The sequence below is a fragment of the Hyaena hyaena genome, unplaced genomic scaffold (assembly GCF_003009895.1).
Source record: "Hyaena hyaena isolate Hyena2069 unplaced genomic scaffold, ASM300989v1 scaffold_546, whole genome shotgun sequence".
NCBI lineage: Eukaryota > Metazoa > Chordata > Mammalia > Carnivora > Hyaenidae > Hyaena > Hyaena hyaena.
Window position 1 is genome coordinate 289,106 of NW_024081179.1, and position 18,427 is coordinate 307,532.

An 18,427-nucleotide genomic window follows, 5' to 3' on the forward strand; every position below is an offset into this window, starting at 1 on the left:
GAGCCCAACATGGTACACAGCCCTTTCACCCCTGAGTCCTCCCCACACGCCCACGAATCCTCCGTGCGCCGGCCGCCGAGCACTTAGCACAGGGGGACCCTCTGGCCTCAGCCCTCCAGTCCCTCACGGCCGAGCGAGTGAGCGTGGACCCGAGGTCCAGCACCCCAGTGGGAGACAGAAATCACTGTGTCCTGGGACAGGAGGTGGACGGGCCGCCTGGACTCCAGCATTTCGGGAGATGCTTGAGTGGGCTTTACTTTGACGTGACCCAAAGGTCAGCAGCCCCTCCTGACTTCCTGTCTCTCTAGCAAACTCAGGACGTATCCTCCCTAGAATGAGTTCTGCCACGCCGCCCTCCCCCAGAAGGCAGAAGTGACCCTCCACGGCCAGGCTTCGGTCCTTTCTGCTGGCCTGGCTGTCTTTACAAACCCGGGAGGCAGATCCCTGAGGCAAAACATTCCTAAGCTTGGGCCGCAGGTGTGTCCCTGAAAATATCCCCGGAGCTGAGGCCCTGGGGCCGGCCCCTGGCCCAGCTGTGTCAGCATCGCCTGGGGGCGCAGTGGAAATGCAAGGTCCTGGCTCCACCCGGGCCTGCGGAATTTGGAATCTGGGGGTGCCGGGCTCCCTGATCACTGCCAGAGGAGCCGGCATCTCTCCAACGGTTTCTTCCTTTTATTTCTTAAAACAAGTGAACAAACACATCTCGATGTCTTCAGCAGCACAGTCAAGTCCGCAGAGGCTTCCAGCACCTAGACCTCACTCTTCCAGGCCTCGCCGGTGTCAGTTAGAGCTTAATTTTGCCTCCGCCTGCTCGGAATGTTTGTGCCGAGTCCCGGATCGCCCTGTGGGATCGCTGCGTCTCCAGAGGCTCCGTCTGGCAGGCGCCCTGGGCTCCCCGAGCGCCGCCGCACGAGCTGGGGGAGGCGGTGCACACGGACCCCTTCAAGCCCTGACCTGAACAAGCCAGAGGCTTTATTTTACAAAATGAGACATTTGGGAAATGTGGAGCCTGAGTATGTATTTTGTGGGTTTAAGGAATGACACCTCGCTTAGGTGTGCTGCTGGTACTGGGAGATGGCAGGGCGGCTGGAACGCGCCTCGGGCGCCCTGGGTGGCAGGGTGGGGGCCGGTGGAGGGGAAGCCCCATACTCCTTGGACATGGAAGGCTTTGCATTTTCTTATATTTATTTTTGAGGGAGAGACAGAGCACGAACGGGGGAGGGGCAGAGCGAGGGAGACAGAATCTGAAGCAGCCCCAGGCTCTGAGCTGTCAGCACCTACTGTGAGATCATGACCTGAGCTGGAGCCGAGGTCAGATGTTTAACTGACTGCGCCACCCAAGCTCCCCCCCTTTTTTTTTTTAAGTTTGTGTTTGTTTGTTTGTTTGTTTAGAGAGAGAGAGAGAGAGAACCTACTGTGAGATCATGACCTGAGCTGGAGCCGAGGTCAGATGTTTAACTGACTGCGCCACCCAAGCTCCCCCCCTTTTTTTTTTTAAGTTTGTGTTTGTTTGTTTGTTTGTTTAGAGAGAGAGAGAGAGAGAGAGAGAGAGAGGGAATCCCAAGCAGGCTCCATGCTTTCAGCCCTGAGCCCTGTGTAGGGCTCCCATCTCACCCTGGGATCATGACCTGAGCCAAAAAGAAGAGTTGGATGCTCAACCGACTGAGACACCCAGGTGCCCTTGACATTTTTCATAATACATATTTTAAAAGGAAAAAGTGCCCCAGGTTGTGTCCACCATTTCATTGCTCTAGACTCTCTGGGCAGCAGGAAGGAGTCCCTGGTGCCCCAGACGTACTCCCCTCCCAGGGCCACCAGGCTCCTCTTACGTCAGGCCCTGGTGTTTCTCTAGGGTTTCCAGCATTGGGGCTGGGGGCAGTGGGTCGCGTGCGGTGGGGCAGGTGGCCCGTCCCTCGCAGGGCGACCGTGAGCCATCCAGTCTGCTCCTCGCTCGCAGCATGGATCCAAGGGCCACAGACCCAGGAGCGGGCTTGCTGTGGTGGAGGGTGGGCCTCCGGAGTGGCCCCAGCACAGAGGGTGGGAGGGGGGCCCCTTCCTGCCCCGGAGGAGGAGGAGGCCCTGCCGCACCGCCCCCAACTCCAGCCCCCAACTCCAGACGACCACCCTGGTCCCTCAGCCCCGCCCCCACTCCACTGCTGCCAACACGCCTTGTCCCACAGAAAATATTTTCTTATACCACGGAAAACAGTGTAGAAACCCATTTTTATTGAAGTGTAATTGACATGCAGTGGATGATGCCTACTAATTGTCCCGAACCAGGAATCCTGTGTGGCCCCGTGCCCTTTCCCGCCATCTCCCCTGCACGGCCCCAGGCAGCCGTGTTTTCGAGAAAGAGGCGCTAAGTGGGACGGAACCGGGAACGAGGTGAGGAATGAACGTGATTTCGTGATTTCAGAGGCACCAGCACGTGGGGGTCGGTGGCGCCCAGCCGCCCGCGCCAGCAGCCTCAGCCCCACAGGATGCTAGGAGCATGGCATGGCCCGAGGGCTCTGCGCTGCACAGAAGAGGCCTGCGGAGAGGAGACCTGGGCGCCAAGGAATGCAGACTGCAGGCTGGGGGGCGGGGGCGGCAGGGGTGACCCGGCGTGTTGCTAAGCTACGGGCACAATGGACATTCCGGGCACTAGGCAACAGGGCAGGAGCCGTTTCCCAGGGAAGGGTGGGCACTGGAGGCCCAGGCCACCCCATCCCCCAGCTCTGTGCCCCCCCACCTCAGGACTTGAAGGTGCGCTGGCTGTCCGGGCCCTCGGGGTAAAGGGCCTGCCCTGTGCTGGCCCCAGGCGCCCGCCGTGACCCAGGCCCACTGGCTCAGTTTCTACAACTTGGGTTGAGCCACCTTCCCTGCCTGCCACCCCCTCCTGGCCTCTGCCTCCCGGGTCCTGCTTCCTGGCTGGTCCCCCGTAGTCCTGAGGCAGGGATTTCGGGGGTCCTGGGCAGATCTTAAAGGTTTTGGTAGGACCTCGGTCCTCTGCCATCTGCTCTCTGTCCCCAGCCCTCGGGCTTGGCACCCCCACCTTGAGCCCAGCCTGGCCAGGGCTGGCTCTGCCTGCAGCCACTTCTGGCAGGCCCCGGCGGCCATCCCCAGCCTCCAGCCTGGCCTCTGTTTGTCTGGGACAAGTCGAGGGCTTTTGTGTTGCCCTTCAGGCTCCACTTCCTCCCGACGCGGAGAGACTGCTAAGGAGCTCTGGGCCCAAGTGCCACCAGCTGGTCCTGGGGGATGGGGAGGGGACGGGCTCAGCAGGCTGGGGACGGAAGTCCACGTGTCTGGCCCCCACCCCACCGCTCTCACTGAGCTCCTAGGTCAGGCCCCCAGGCCTTGCTCACACAACTCCCCCATCCGGTGCCTTCTGCCCCGTGGGCCGCCCCCTTCTCAGCCTGGAGAGCGTGACTCCCCAGGCCCTCTAGCCCCGCCCTCCCCCCCGCCCCCCCGCACTCTGGGTGTGCACACACAGCAGATACACACACGCACAGGCCAGGCATCACGAGATCCAGGGAGAAGCTGGGTTGGGTTGCTAAGTGCAAGGAGCATTGCCCTGAGCCTCTCCCCGTGACTATGCACCCCCTGGCCAGGGACCGGCTGCCTACCCCCTCCAGGCTGCCTCCTAACACCTCCCTCTCACCTTCCTGCAACCCCTACCCCGAAGGGAGTTTGCCTACCTGCCTGCCTGGGTAGACAGGCTAGACAGAACCCCCCTACTAAGCGGAGACCCCTACAGCTACCCTGGGTCCAGTGATAACTGCTACTGTCACTCATCGGGAGCGAAGAAGGGAAGGGGCCTGCTCTGGGCCCCTCCCCCACTCTGTCAACTTTCCGAGGAAGCCCAGGCCCCGCCTATGCTGAACAGGAGGCAGGGTGGGAGGGGGGCTGGGGTCTCTTCTAGGCTGAGAGCTGGGGACAAAGAGGCAGCTGCCAGCAGGGGGTGGGGGGGGCCTGGCCTGGCCTTTGTGCGCGTCTAGCCCCTCCTGGTGACCTCACTGCCGGCCAGAAAAGGGCCCTTTCTTCCCAAAGGCGGCTGTTGGGAATCCGCCTGGGGACAAAGCCACTGCCAGGCGGGGAACAAGTAAGCGGGTGGCCCCCCTCGCCGCATAAATTAGGGGGCCTGAGGTGGGGGAGGGGATGGCGGCTGCAGCTGGCGCCCAGGGTGGGGGGCTACCCGCTCGCGGTGCAAACACACAGCCGAGCCCAGCCTCCCCCCCACACGGGGTACACGGGGCTGCCCCCTCCAAGGCTCATTCATTCATTCCTCACGTGGTCGCTAGCGCTGGCCTTGGGGACACAGACCACCTGCTGGATGAAAGGACTGGCTGGACGTGTGTGGACAGGGGCTCTGGTCTTGTCCCCAGGGCAGGCGGGGGCTCAGGGTCCAGCAGCTGCCGGGCCCTGAGGGCACAGGCACATGGCGGGCCCCTCGGCCTGGCCAGCTCACCAGGTGGGGTCAGGAAAACATCTGGTTTTAGATGAGTGTCTTATGACACCCACCCCTTGTGGGGCCACGGGCTTCCTGTCCCCAGGGCCCCTGCCGCTCCACAAAGTGTCCTCACAGCCTCATTGCCCTTAGCCCTCAGGGCACTGCCCCAGAGGTGACTCCGGGGAGGTCTGGGTAGCCCAGGGCAGCCAATGGCAGGAGGGACGTGTGGACGGACGTCAAAGACCGGGCTCAGCCAGGGGGTCCCTCAGGCTGCCCCACGAATGCACCAGGAGGCTCCCTGCTTAGCCGCACTGGGCATTGGACCCATAGCTCTGAGGCCACCTGGGCTCCAGGCCAGACGGGCTTCCTGGAGGCAGAGACCATGGGCACGGGTGTGGGGCTGGCCCTTGAAGGTCAGGTTGAGCCAGGAGTCAGGCACAGGTGAACTTAATGTCAGGCCCAGGGGGTCTTCCTCCCCACCTTCCCGCCTGCTGTGAGTGGGGTCTGGGTCACCGCCCTGCTCTGGACAGAGGCTGAGGTGGCTGAGCGAGCGAGGGGCACCTGAGCGAGCGAGGGGCACCGGCGCTCCTGTGGGTCCTGTTCCGTGAGGGGCGTATGGGCGGCTCGGGCTCCGTCCCCAGTGCTCTCAGCTGCCCCCTCCCGCTGAGACACTGCCCTGACTTGGGGAGGCCTTGACCCGAGGTCTTTGGTTGGGGTACAGAGAACCTCGTGGCTGCTGGCAGCACAGAGAGCCCCGAGATTTCGGCAGGGGGGGCTCCAAGGTCTGTCGTAGCCACCGACCCCACAGCCCAGCAGGGAGGCAGGGAGGGCACTTGTGGGGCTGAGCGCCTACTGGGTGCCGGGCATTTCTGCCCCGCCCCCGCCACACTCGTTCAAGGGACAGGAAACGATCCCCAGGGCCTGGCCCAGCATCCATGGTTGGGCGGGATGCCAGGAGGAGGCCACGGCCTCTAAGGCACTGAGACCCAAAGGCCAGGGAGTGTGGCCCCAGGAGGCCTGAGAGCCCCGCACCCTCTCCTGGAACGGAGAGCCCGCGCGGCGGGGCGGGGGCGGGGTGTAAGTAGGACACCGCTTTGTGCGGCGTTGCCATGGTGCTGCGGCGGGCCTCCTGGGACATTCCCAGGACACCTCGGGCCGCCTCCAGGGCTCCCTCTCCAGCCCAGCCCAGGCCCTGTCCCCCTGGAGGGGCTGCTCCAGTCCCCAGCCCTCTCTGCCCCCAGGCCCCTCGCCCCCCGCTGGCAGCTGGGGGGTCTGTGGCACAGTGTCTCTGTCCCCCCTTGTCACTCACACAGCACACACATGCACTCTCACACACAGCGTGCAGCACACGTGCACACACACAGGCACAGTGTACAGCACACGTGCACACCCGTGGCACACGTGCCCACATGCATACACACGTGCCCACACGCATACACACGTGCATACACGTGCATGCATGGCCTACACAGGTGTGCACACATGTACACAACGCAAACGTGGCATGCACGGATCGTGTGCACACGCATTCACACTCGCACAGCCACACCAAACGCTCACTGGAGCTGCAGGAGCCATGGCCCTGGAGTCCCCAGGAGCACGGCGCTCAGCCCCAGGCAAAGTGGGAGTGGATGTCCATGCAGAACCTCGGCTCCAAGCCCCGCGTGGGCTCCAGGGGCCACGAAGCCCAGAGCTGGCAAGGGGCCTGCCTCACTTCATCCCCTTGATAATGGAGAGGAGAGGAGGGGCTCTGCTGGTCTAGGATTTAGGGGACACACCGTCTAAAGGGAGGACGTGAGCGGCACTGGGTTCCGATGAGGCTGTCGTCCCTGCCCCCCAGGGCTCCCTGCACTTCACAGACAGTGGCCCAGGGACACACTGGTGGACAGCTGCCTTGGCCAAGGCCTCGGGCTATCTCGGGCCCAGTGAGTGCAGAGAGGCCCTGGGGCCCTAGGCAGCCCAGCCTGGCTCCTGTGGTCACCTGATGTCAAAGAGTGGAGTGTGGGCATCAGGGGAGAGAATGGGAGGGGCTTCTGAAACTCTGGGGAGCCCCCCCCCCCCGCTGAGGGGGCAGGGAGCAGGGAAGCTTCCCTGGGGAGGAACCTTGGGCAGCGGCCAGGCGGGAGGGGCTGGTCCCTTTGCTGGAGGAGAGCACCTGGGCCCCCTCTGAGGGTCACGGCTGGGCCCCTGGATCTCCTGCCTCAGTCTCTCCATCTGACAGCACAGGGCTGGCGAGGGGTCCCCAAGCCCCCTGGAGTTTGAGCACATGCTGGCTCCTGGGAAAGGGGACAGCCCCCTTACAACAGGCCCCACTCGATGTTGCCCACACCTCTGCGGTGGCTGTGACCTCCGTGAGCGCTGGTGTCCTTTAGGGGAAGTGTTATTGTCTCTTAGAATCTCAAGGCCTTTGGGAAAGGCTCTGAGCTCTTAGAGAAGTGAGCTCTTCAGTGTCACTGCCCTGCGGTGCCAAGGCGTCAGCCTCTCTGTGCCATAACGCCGTGTGAGGTGTGCTCATGAAAGGCAGGGCTGGGTGCAGGGCCGGGGGTGGCTGCTGAGAGGCCCAGAAAGCCTCCCTGGGCAGGGGCACGAGAGGCGAGGCAGAGGGGGCTTCGTGGAGGGGCTGGGACCAGGGCGCCGGGGCGGGCAGCAGGCCGCGGACATCAGAGTGGAGGCCGGAAGACGGCCCTGTTCCTGGGGCTGGACTGATGGCAAAGAGGCTTCCCTTGGGCTGAGGCCACTGCCACCGTGAGGCTGGCCAGGCTCGAGACTGGGAGTTAAGGCCCCCCACACCCCAGCTGTACCCTGGGGCACCCACCAGGCTCCAGGGGAGCAAATGAGGCTGCCCGGGTGGGTACCATCACCCCACACCCTGCCCCACCAGCTGCCCCTCCAGCTGCTTCCTCGGTGACAGTGACCCTTGCCTGGCACACCATCACCTGTGCTGTCCTCATTGCCGCTGACCCCACAATGCAGTGTGGGGACCCCATCAGCCTGGGCTGGGCCTCGGGGAGCTGCTGGGGGGGAGCCCGGGCCTGGAGAGGGGCGGGGGACAGGGTTCCTTGAGCACTAAGAGCACCCGGTGGGGGGGGCCAGGGTGGCTGAGGACCGGCCTTCCCTTCCCACAGCGGCCTTTCCTGACCCTAAGGCTCCCGACTGCAGCCCAGGCACACCTGTGCGCTGTGGGTCTTCGGGCTCCTTCCGTCTTTCCAGCTTTCCTTGACTTTCTCTACCCCAAAACACAGGCACTGAAGCGGGGCTTGAGGACAGAGGATGGGGTGGGGGTTACCCAGCTCCAGGGAGTGTCTGTCCAAGACCAGGGTGTCATGGAGCCCCAAGGGGCAGGCAGGTCAGCGGGAATTACCCAGGACGGGGGACCAGCCTGCGCGGAGAACCGGACAGACAGTGTGGGCTCCCCTGGCTGCCAGGCGGTGGGGGCTCCACCCTGATGGTGGGGGGCAATGTGAGCTGTCGGTGGGTGGGCCAGTCAGGTATGCCTCAGGATCTGCTCCACGCGGACCCTCCATCGTGGTGCATGGTTGTGGCATGACGGGTCACAGAGCCCCCACAGGCACCAAGTGGGGGCAGAAGCGGCGGCCAGGCCGCGCCGCTGCCACCTGTCTCCCATTGCGAGGGCAGGTGCGCCCGGCGGGGGGCCCAGGAGCGACAGCTGGGCCCCTTGCTCTTGCTGCTCCCTCCACCCTGCAGGGCCCTGCGCCCACGGGGCTGGGTCACGGGTGCCGCCTGGCGGCCGCTGTTATAACAACACACAACCGGCTTCTCAGACCTCCAAGGTCAAGGGGCTGAGTGTTAAGCTCGTGCACGGTGCTGCAGGCCCGGCTCTGGGGAGGGCCAGGGGCGGGGAGGGGGCTGGGAGGGTCTCGTCGGGCCCTCCTTGGCCCCCGGCTTGGCAGGCCCCACACGCAGCGGGGCTCAGGCCTCGAGAGACCCTTGGTGCAGCTGTGGTGGGCTGGGTCTGGGGGAAAGTGCCCGGTCCCGGGGGCCACCTGTACCTGGCCCTCTGTGCCGGGGACCCCCTGATCCAGCAGGCAGTCCTGTCCCCCAAGGCGCCCATAGCGCCCCCCCACAGCCACAGGGTGCCGTGGGTCCCAGCCCTGCAGACTGGCACCTGACCTTCTCCCAGGGGCCGCTACACCTCAAGGCCTGCACACTCTTCCCCAGATCTTGCATGGCCCCTGCCCACGGGGCCACGTTGGTCCTGGGACACCTTCCTTTCCTTCGAGTGGCTGGGTGGGGGGTGAGAGCGGGAAGAGGGGATCTGAATGTCCGGAGAAAGTAGCGCCTGCCCTGCGGGAGCAGCCTGCAGAGAAGGGAGCACGCGGAGGCCTGCAGGGGGTGCCGACACGGGACCTCGGCTGAGAGCCGGCTGCCCAGGCCTCGCGGCCCCAGGCCCCAGGGACGGGCCGACTGTCTCCATCCATCCATTTACCCAACACATGTTTACTGGTTGAGCCTGGTGCTGTTCTAGGTACTGAGGGTGCAGCCAGGAAGAAAACAGTTTCATGTCCTCGGGGTCTGGATGGAGACAGGAGCGACCGGCCACGTGCTGTGGCATCGGGCTGTGTGATTCTCCACTGGGCCAGCGGAGCGGGGCCGTGGCCAGTCTTCTGTTGGCTGTTGGCTCCTGCCTCCCCGGGGGGTTCACCGGGCTGTCTGAGGCGTGGGGTGGCTGCTGAGACGTGCCGAGGACCAGGGAGAGCAGCCCTGAAGCCGATCCCTTCTGCAGTGACGGCCATCAGGGGGTCGCCGATCTGCCTGTGACGGGCACCAGACAGGAGCAATTCCGTTCTCCATCCTCCCCAGGGAAACAGAGGGAGAGAGAGGCAGGTGCCCTGCACCCAGACCGCGCGGATCCTGGTGGGACCCTCCACACCCGTTTCCACCCCCGTGAGCCGTGACGCGGTGGCCCTCTGAGCAGAAGGCTCCGGCCTCTGCCTGACACACTGGGCCTTGGGCACCTTGCTGTCCAGCCCCGGGCCTGGCCGGGAGGAGGACGTGGCCAAGGAGGCCCCGGTGTTCGGGGGGCTTCCTCGTGTGGGCGCCGCCTGCGTCCCTTCGGCTCCTCGCCCAGCCGGGCACCCAGCCAGGGCCCGTCGGTGTGAGGCGGCCCTCTCTCCGCAGGGGCCCTCGTCAGAGGTGCTCCTGACCGTGTCCGAGGAGCGAGGAGGGTGCACGGCGAGCTCCTGACAGAGACACCGGGTCCCGGCTGAGGGGCAGGAGGACCAAGTTCTCGGAATCCTGATGAGCAAAAAGGCAGCTGAGTGTTTTCTTTAAGATTTTATTATTTAAAAAAATTTTAAGTAGGCTCCACACCCAGCATGGGGCTTGAACTGACGACCCTGAACATGAGTCTCGTGCTCTACCGACTGAACCAGACGGGGGCCCAGGCAGCTGATTTTAAAACGTCATGAAGCTTCTTGAGAGCTGAGATTCTCTACTCATTCATGTCTTAGGCGCCAGGAGCTGAGGCCACCACTTCTAGAGGAGTCCCTCCGAAGGACACTTGAGCGCCCGTCACCGCCAGGGCCTGAGGCCGCAAGCGCGGGGAGGCGGCTCGTCGGAAAGGCAGCGTGGGCGGCCCGGCCTGCTGTGGGGGTGACAGGTAAGGCAGAGGCCAGACAGCTGTGGGAGGAAGGGGACAGAAAGAAGCCCCCCAGCTCTGTGGCCCAGGAGGACAAGGCGGGCTGGCGATGGTCACGGGGGAACGGGTGCAGGGAGGGGGCGCAGAGTTCGGAGGATTATTGTGCAAATGGAACCCGCCTGTGCCGTGACCGTGGCGTGAAGACACGACGTGGAGGCGTGGAGGGCTTCTCAGGCTGGAGCCACGGCCGCCCAGCAGCCCAGAAAGGTCTGTGGGTCCGAGGAGGAGTGCTAACTTCACGGAGACAAGTCGGGCGTGTCTTCCCAGTTATCATTCAGTGAAGACACATTAGGACAGAATAAGCCGCAGTTCGGCTCAGATCACGATCTCAAGTTTCGTGGGATGGAGCCCCGAGTCGGGCTCTGCGCTGACAGCATGGACCCTGGTTGGGATTCTCTCTCTCTCTCCCCTTCCCCTCTCAAAATAAACATTTTTTTTTAAATAAATTTTTTTAATAAAAAAATTTTTTCAAAGTTTATTCATTTCTGAGAAAGACAGCACGAGTGGGGGAGGGTCAGAGAGAGACGAGGGAGACACAGAATGGGAAACAGGCTCCAGACTCTGAGCTGTCAGCACAGAGCCCGACGTGGGGCTCAAACCGACAAACCGTGGGATCGTGACCTGAGCCGAGGTCAGACACTTAACTGACCGAGCCACCTGGGTGCCCCTGGAGCACGCAACTCTTGATCTCACAGTTCTGAGTTTGAGCCCCACTGGGTGTAGAAATTAACTTCAAATCTTTTTCCTAAACAAAGGACGCAGGGTTTATCGACATTTGGCACCCAATGCCTGTGCGCTGGCCAGGAGTCAAGGCCTGGTGCCAAGGACCCGTGCTGAGGCTGGGCAGGCGGGCAGAGGTCCTGGGCGCAGGCCTGCGCTCCCAGTGGCCCCACCAGTGGGCCAAGAGCTCCCAGGCTGCGCGCGCAGACACACACACACACACACCCAGACACACACACACACACACACACACACACCCAGACACACACACTCCCAGGCTGCATGCGCAGACACACACACACACACCCAGACACACACACACCCAGGCCACATGCGCAGACACACACACACACACACACACTCCCAGGCCACATGCGCAGACACACACACACACACACACACACGCCGTCCGAAGCCCATGGGTAGGACCCTCCAGACGAACCACCTGCAGCGGGAACCCCGGGTGCCCGCCTCCCGTCAGCCCTGTGACCGGAGGCGGTTCCCTGGGCAGGTGACACGGGACTGTCTGAATCATCTACGAAACAGGAAACCCCGCTTTGCACCAGTTCCAAGGGCTAAACGCGCGCGTAAACGGTCCACACGGGGCGGCGCGCAGAGAAAGGTCCGGTCAGCGATGTTCAGAAATGAAGCGCTTAAATTATAGCAGAAGCAACGATGCCACCATCAGACATCCCGACAGGCTTGTTCCTTCGGGGCCCCTCCCCCCGCCCCCCTGCCGGGCCCACGGTGCCCCCTCAGCACCGCTCTGCTCCTGACGTTCAGGCGTCTACGCCAGAGATGGTCCGACTGGGGAGCCCGGTCCGTCATGGCCTCCGTCCCCTTAGCCACGCTGGGTCCTTTGGGGCAGCGCAGCGTGACAGGTGCGTTCCCACCGTCTGCACAGCATTCAGCGCGTGGTACCAGCTGGACCATGCTCGTCCCGATGTGGTTTACTCCACGCGAGTGTCTGTGTGGCAGAGGATTTACTAAAAATTTCAGATTTCCCCCCAAATGTTTTAACTTGTACAACTTGTTTTGTTTCACTCCTGGGCGCATGACACATCTGTGTGGCTGAGCCGCCGCCTGTGGCGCCGGGACCCCCTGGAAGACACAAGCGGGGAGACAGGAGACGGGAGGCGGGGAAGCTGCCCGGGCCCAGAGCGGGGCGGCAGCCCAGGGGCCACAAGGGCTCACCGGTCACAAGTAGGAGCTCTTGGCTCATGAGGAGGCGGTGAGGCGGGCCTGTCCTACGGGGGTTGGGGGGTGGGCGTCTCCTCACACTTGCCCCCTTTTCTCCAGGTCAGGTCCAGGGCTGGGCGCGTGGGCCCGTGCGGGGGGGGGGGGCATCTCCCCAGGGGGCCGCTCTCCGGTTCCTGCTGGTTACCCAGCAAGTTACCCCTTCGCCTGCCACAGGACCCTGGTCTGTGCTCAGTGCTGGCCACCTTCTTAGGCCACTGCCACCAGACAGGCCCACGGGGCCCGCCCCCCGCCCCATGCCTGGCCTGCGCTGGCGAGACCTTATTCCTTCCCCAAGTCAGGCAGTCAGTGAAGGTGAACACGTCAGAACAGAACTCACACCTCAGACTCACATCCTTTCTCCACCGCAAAGATAAGCTAAGAGATTTTTATTTCATTAATAATTAAGGGTATACTAATATCTCAAAATACTGCATTATTTCAGACGTACGGTTACAATAGTCATACAATGAGAACAGAGGGACGGGGGCCCACATGCTGGAGGAACACATCTGTATCGTACATCAAAACCAATGGCAAATAGTTCGCCAATTATTCTTAGAAAAATACTAGACACTTAAAAGCTGAAAAGCTTTGCTTAAAAATAACCTGTATGTACAGGATGAGCTTAGACCTTCAGAAACCAGATGAAAGCTGGCGAAGTCAAACAAATGCGAAAAAGCGGCCGAGGGCCTCGGCCACGCGGACTCGCGTCCGAAGCGCTGCACACCGAGCCGCTGCAGAAGCGAGCACCCCACTGTCCTGCGTAGACTCACTGCGTTTATTTTCACAACGACTTCATTACAGGTCGGTTGGCTTTAATCTAATCGGGGAAAAGGCCACCCGAAAGCAAAGCGGCCTGCACGGGAGGTAAAGAAAGCAAACATTCCCAGCCAGTTTTTGCATGAACATGGATTAGACCGTTTAATGCAGACCCGAGGCCAAACATTCTTAAAGGGCAGGATTTACTTCCAGTACAGGTTCTCTTCGTGAAGGTCATGAAAATACAATACAGGGTGAGGAGCCCAGTTTACGGTGACATGCGGCAGGCCCGTTAACACACCTCCAGCGAGGACAGAAGAGCTGGACCCCGTGTCACCAGGGTGCCCCGTGGGAAGCGGACGGGCTGGGAGACGGGAACGTCGCGCCTGAACACTCACTCGAGGCCGACCCGGTCGCCCCGGTGCCCACCATGGCCCTCGTGACACATCCGCAAGGCTCCGCGCCAGCCGCCGCCGCCTCTCAGGGCAGTGCCCCCGGCTCAGCGGCCGGCCGGCGCCAAGGCCACGGCAAACCTCGTTTGAAAAGAACAGCACCGGGAGGTCCCCTTCCAAACAACAATGGATACTTCCAAAGGAAATGCTGACGCCGAACTTCCAAATCTGACATTGAAAATGAAGGAGAGCCTGGCACGGGATATGCCTGAAGGGACGGAGCGCCGCCCTCGATCTCCCAGGGGGGTGACTGAGACGGCCCCGGATTTAAAAACTCCGAGATTTTAAGCGCACCCTAAAATTAGGGTGCACAATAGCAATCCTAAAAGGACTTTAATGAACTACCACCAGTGACCCGCACCGGGAACCGCAGTTGCCAGGGGCTGGGTGTGCGGGGGGGGGAGGGGGGGGCTCGAGGCCACAGCCCCGGAAGCCCCTGCGCACGTGCCGTGACCCCACTGTCCACTGCATCTGGAACACTTCTAGCAGGAAAGACACATCAAGGGCTTTTCATTATTGGACAAAGTGAAAATCTGTTTTAGGGCCACACTTTTATCATCTTTAGGTATTTAGGGCTACTCCCTTATCTCTTATTTTTAGCTGCTTACACAGTTAGCAAATTAGTATCTCTGAAAGAAAATCACAGACCACTGTAGGGTCCAAAAGATGCGCTAACAGGATTCTTCTGTGAAAAGCGAGAACAAAAAAGAGTCGTCTGTTTGTTACAGCGCGGGGGCCACACGGTGTCCAGGCCCCTCAGAACTCGGGGAAACCCTTGTGTTCCCACAGACCGGCAGCCCTGAGACCGGATCCTCAGCATTTACAGAAACACGCACGCCCTTCGGCAGGAGGAAAGCTGCTGCCCGCGCGGACGGACCTGACCGGCTCCCCCAGGCCCGAGACAGACCCCCGTGCGCCCGTGACTCAAGCTGAGCAGCACGGCAGGTGCTCTGTCCGGAGCCGCGTCCCAGAGCGCGGGGTCGGAGGACGCTGGGGGCAGCGGGCTTCCCTGGACAGGCCGGAAACGTCTGGTCCCGTGGAGCTCCCGGCGGGTTCTGCTCTCAGACGCTGTATAACAGCATGGGGGGGGAGGGGGAGGGGTTCAAGGAGTCTGTCCCTCACCCGGCCTCGAACACCAGAGGCGGCACGTTCAGACGTGCTCGCTTAGTGTTAGCAGCCGGACGCTGGTCACCCATCTCCGGTTGTCATAACCCCGCTACAGGTAAGGGTGTTTCCTTTTTTTTCTTTCTTCCTTTTCAAAGGTCTCCTACCTTGACTTAAATGTTCCCATCCTTACTACTACAGAAAACTGTGAATTCAGATTGTACGAACAAGGAGAACTTGAAGGGAATTTGGTGCTTGATCCCTTCTCCGATGCAGTCTCAAAGGCTTTTTTTGCTACTAGTTTTCATAATTGTCTTATATTGCACATAAAAATAAGATTTTCCCCTCTAAAGGCGGAGTATGGGGAAAATACAGACGCCGTTTTTCAAACAAAAAATGTTTATGAGAAACCAGAAAACCCGAAAAGAAATGAAAACCCCCCACCCTATTAACTTGGGTTGGACCAATCAGGCCTCAGAAATAAAGGGGGAAAAAAAAAGCCCCTCCTGCCTTATTTAGCATAATAAAACATCCACTGTACTGCTGTTACTTCTACTTAACCAAAAATCTCCCCCCTTCTCATAATTGTTCTAGTACCAGACGAGGCCACGCCTCTGTGTGGGGTCCTGCACAGCCCACTCACGGATCACAAGAGCTGCCCGGTCCACTTTCTGATTTAAACGCCCCCAGAAAACCACACCACAACATACAGATGACGATCCAAATGGAAAAGTTAATGTGCTGTAATGATATTTGTTTTGCAACACCAAAAGCATCAGAGATACCGAATAGAATTTGCTTAAATCACAAATAGTGAGATTGAAATACGCACGCGTCAATCCCATTTCGGCTCCCTGAGCCGAAAGCTCCCTCTGAACACACGGAAGCAGAGAGAAAGCGCGGAGCGGGCCGCGAGCCCTGCGGTTCAGTACTCCCATTCGTCGGACTTCAGGTCGAGGTAGCTGAGGATGTTCTGGGCCAGCTTCACCGCCTGCTTCCTGGCCGCTTTGCACTTCTCTTCTCCCTGCGGGTCCACGGCGTCCAGCGCTAGCAGCTGCTTGGTGAGCAGCTCTTCCAGCCGGATATAGTTCTTGTCGGCTCGGTTGCCGTCGAATGAAAGGACCTCTCCCTGGATCTCGGCCAGGTTCCCCAGGATGCTCCAGACCGCTCTGTGGGGCGGGTGCTCCTCAGCCTCAGACGCCAGCGACGCCCTCTTCTCCAGGGCCTCCTTCAGGTCGATGTGGGTGATGAGGGTCTGCACCTCGATGACCGCCCTTCTCCGCGCCTCCCGGATGCAAGGGTTCTTCTCCAGGCTCACCTCGTCCAGCTGTCCGATGAGGCCCTGCAGTTCCGTTTTGGAGCTCAGGTACAGTTCGGGAGGGCTCTGTGCTTGAAGGAACTCGTTCTTTATTTCTCTCATTCTCTTGAGGGCCTTTTCGATCTTCAGGATGGAATGGTTCTGTCCCAGGTCAAATGCGTACGTGGTGTCCGCTTCCTCTTCCAGATCCAAGTATTTCAGTAACTGGTTGATGTCTTCCACGACCTCGCGGCGGTAGTTCCGGATCTCCGTCCGCCCGCACACGTCCAGGGCGTCCAGGTCCGCGAGCAGCCCCGAGAGCACGCAGGACAGGTGCCTGCACGTCTCGTTACTGCTCACTCCCATCAGAAGCGCAATCAGAGTGCCCCGGGCCTTGTTCACCTCACACATCACAGAGTTAATTTTGGCAACGGAAGGGTGCGCGTCCTCGGAGAGCGGCAGGGAGGGCTGCTTCCTCGTGCAGTCTTCGATGATCTCCTGCACCGCGCAGATTTTGGTTAACGTGTGATACCTTGCTTTGCGCAGGGAGACCTTGCCCCCGGTTTTGACGTGCGTCAGCCTCAGAATGATATCCTGGATGCCTTCCTCGAACTCCTCGGTCACGCAGTTGCCCCCACTGTAAAAGGGCACAATCTTCTCTTTCACCAGGGACTGGGCTTCTTGGAAGATGTTCTGTATTTCGATGCGGTGCGGGTGGTTGGCATTCTGCTCTAACTCCTTGAGAAGACGCTCCGTCTCTTGGGCCGCCCTCTTCCTCGCTTGCTGAATATCTCCTTTTCCTTCAGTATCCACAGAGTCTATTTCAAAAAGTTGTTTTGTTAGAATCCTCTCCAGTTTCTTGTAATTCTTGTCATCTGACAGACCACTGAAGCTGATTACTTGCTGTTCTATGCTTCTGACTTCCTTTTGGATCTCCTGAAGCCTGGTAATAGAGGGGTGTTGATTTCCCATATCCATACTTTTGCTGTGTTCAGTTTTACAAGCACTAAAAAGTGACAAGAATAACACGTCACACAAAGCCTCTACACAATGGTGTCTGTATGTTTATTCTGAGATTCGCACTGAAAAAATATTTTCAAGAAAAAGGGACCGGGGCGCCTGGGCGGCTCAGTCGGTTGAGTGTCCGACTTGGGCTCCGGCCGTGATCTCACGGTTCATGGGTTCAAGCCCTGCGTTGGGCTGTGTGCTGACAGCTCAGAGCCTGGAGCCTCTGTGTCTCCCTCTCTCTGCCCCTCCCTGCTCTTGTGCGCGCGCACTCTCTCTCAAAAATAAAAGAGCATCGATAAAAAGGGCCGTCGCTGCTGTGATCCAAACAGCAGTCATACTCAAGTGCAGAAAGAGTGACTAATCCACCTTCCTGAAAATCACCTACACACAGCAGGGATTAAGACGGGTTACTGCAGTGTGGACTGAGCCGGAGCTCCGGGCCTGTGAATTGTGAGTGTCCTCCACTGTAAGAAGTCTACGTCTTTATACCAACGTAATCAAGTCAAGGGTCAGCTCAGAAACAGCACATATCTCAGGTATTATCGTTGGCAACAGCAGGGCACCTTTGTGGAATGTAAACCACTGGCCTCCTATCTTTTTACCTTCAAACGGTAACAGTGCTATCGAAGCACCCGCCTGGCCAAAGAGCTATGCCTAGTTTCCAGAAAAGGTACTAAGTGAAACAAACACCACTGGATCCCAATCACCACCCACAGTCCCCGCATCTACTGTTCCTGGCCACCCTTCACACACCTGGACCAAGCTACCCTGACTCTCCCTGCACCCTTCCAGCACATCTGGAATCTTCCCTGAAGACGTATAAAATTCCCTGGGGAGGGACAGGCGCCTGGTACCGTGTTCAAAGCACCATCACGTTCCTTCCCCTCCCCCAAACACGTGACAGCCGGGAGAAATTCGAAATTCGTTCATTCGCCTCCCACCAGGGGTCCAGAATGGCTTAACGCATTTCCCCCTGGGCTCCTGGGTCCCCACCGTACGGCTCACTGGGAGACTGGGTCGTCAATTGAAACCGATCCCCTGCGGGTGTCCCGGCCAGGAACACGCCTCCAGAGGCCCAGGAAGGGCGGGCTCCCCGGCTTCTCCCCTCCCGCCCGCGGCCCCCGCTCGCTCTTCCCTGCCAGCACTTTACCCAGAAGAGGTCTGAGCTGGTTTGGTCTTGGCTTCCCGAGAGTGAGGTGGCGAGGTGGAAGGTCAGCCCTTTACGGGGTGCGGCACCGGAGCTGGGCCCCTAGCTGCATCCCTCTCACCCGTGCCGGTTAGGTCTGAACCGGGCGGCCGATGAAGGGGCCGGCGGTGGCGCGGCAGCTACTGGCCGCAGCGGCCGCTCCCGGCGTCTCGCCCAGGCCCCCGACGCGCCCGCCGACCCTGACCTCACAATGGGCCGCGGGGCGAGGGGGCGGCCGCGCTGGGTCGGAGCCGCGCCGCTCCCCCCCCCGCCCCCTCCGGGCGGGAGGCGAGCTGGCCGGCCCGCGCCGGACGCGCGGAGGGCGCGGCGCCGAGGCCCGGCAGGCCGGGCCGGAGCGGGGGTCGCGCCGGCGCAGGGGTCGCCCACGGGCCCGTCAGCCGCCGCGCCGCGCTCACCTGTGCGGTCCGCGCCATCGCGCGTTCAGCCGCCGACGCCCAACGACTCCGCCACTCCCGCTGTCGCCGGTCCACGGCCCCGCCCCGGGCCGATCAGCCCCCGCCCTGGGAAAACGTCCTCCGGGGCCGCGCCGCGCCCGCGACTATCGCCTCGCACG

The 18,427-nt window shown here is 61.1% G+C and overlaps 1 protein-coding gene and 1 long non-coding RNA gene across 3 annotated transcripts; one reads left to right on the top strand and one right to left on the bottom strand.

The window, feature by feature from the left end:
- Window positions 1-2,676: 2,676 nt before the first annotated feature.
- Window positions 2,677-11,820, top strand: LOC120247783. The gene is made up of 3 exons (XR_005532409.1): window positions 2,677-2,745; window positions 9,901-10,049; window positions 11,320-11,820. It is a non-coding gene; the product is annotated as an uncharacterized LOC120247783 (long non-coding RNA).
- Window positions 11,821-12,398: 578 nt separating this feature from the next.
- BAG5 (BAG cochaperone 5) lies at window positions 12,399-18,348 on the bottom strand. 2 transcript variants are annotated; one of them, XM_039255824.1, is made up of 2 exons: window positions 18,270-18,348; window positions 12,399-16,665 (listed from the first exon to the last, which is right to left on the bottom strand). In XM_039255824.1, the coding sequence occupies exon 2, from the start codon at window positions 16,635-16,637 to the stop codon at window positions 15,288-15,290; it is 1,350 nt and encodes a 449-aa protein (XP_039111755.1). In that variant the 5' UTR covers window positions 16,638-16,665; window positions 18,270-18,348; the 3' UTR covers window positions 12,399-15,287. The 2 variants fall into 2 exon arrangements, with proteins under 2 accessions (XP_039111755.1, XP_039111754.1); XM_039255823.1 differs by lacking the exon at window positions 18,270-18,348 and adding an exon at window positions 17,818-18,110.
- Between the last annotated feature and the right edge of the window lie 79 nt (window positions 18,349-18,427).

What these genes read in the sequence shown, in the direction of transcription:
- BAG5 (XM_039255824.1), bottom strand. Translation starts at nt 16,637, where the DNA reads ATGGATATGGGAAATCAACACCCCTCTATTACCAGGCTTCAGGAGATC.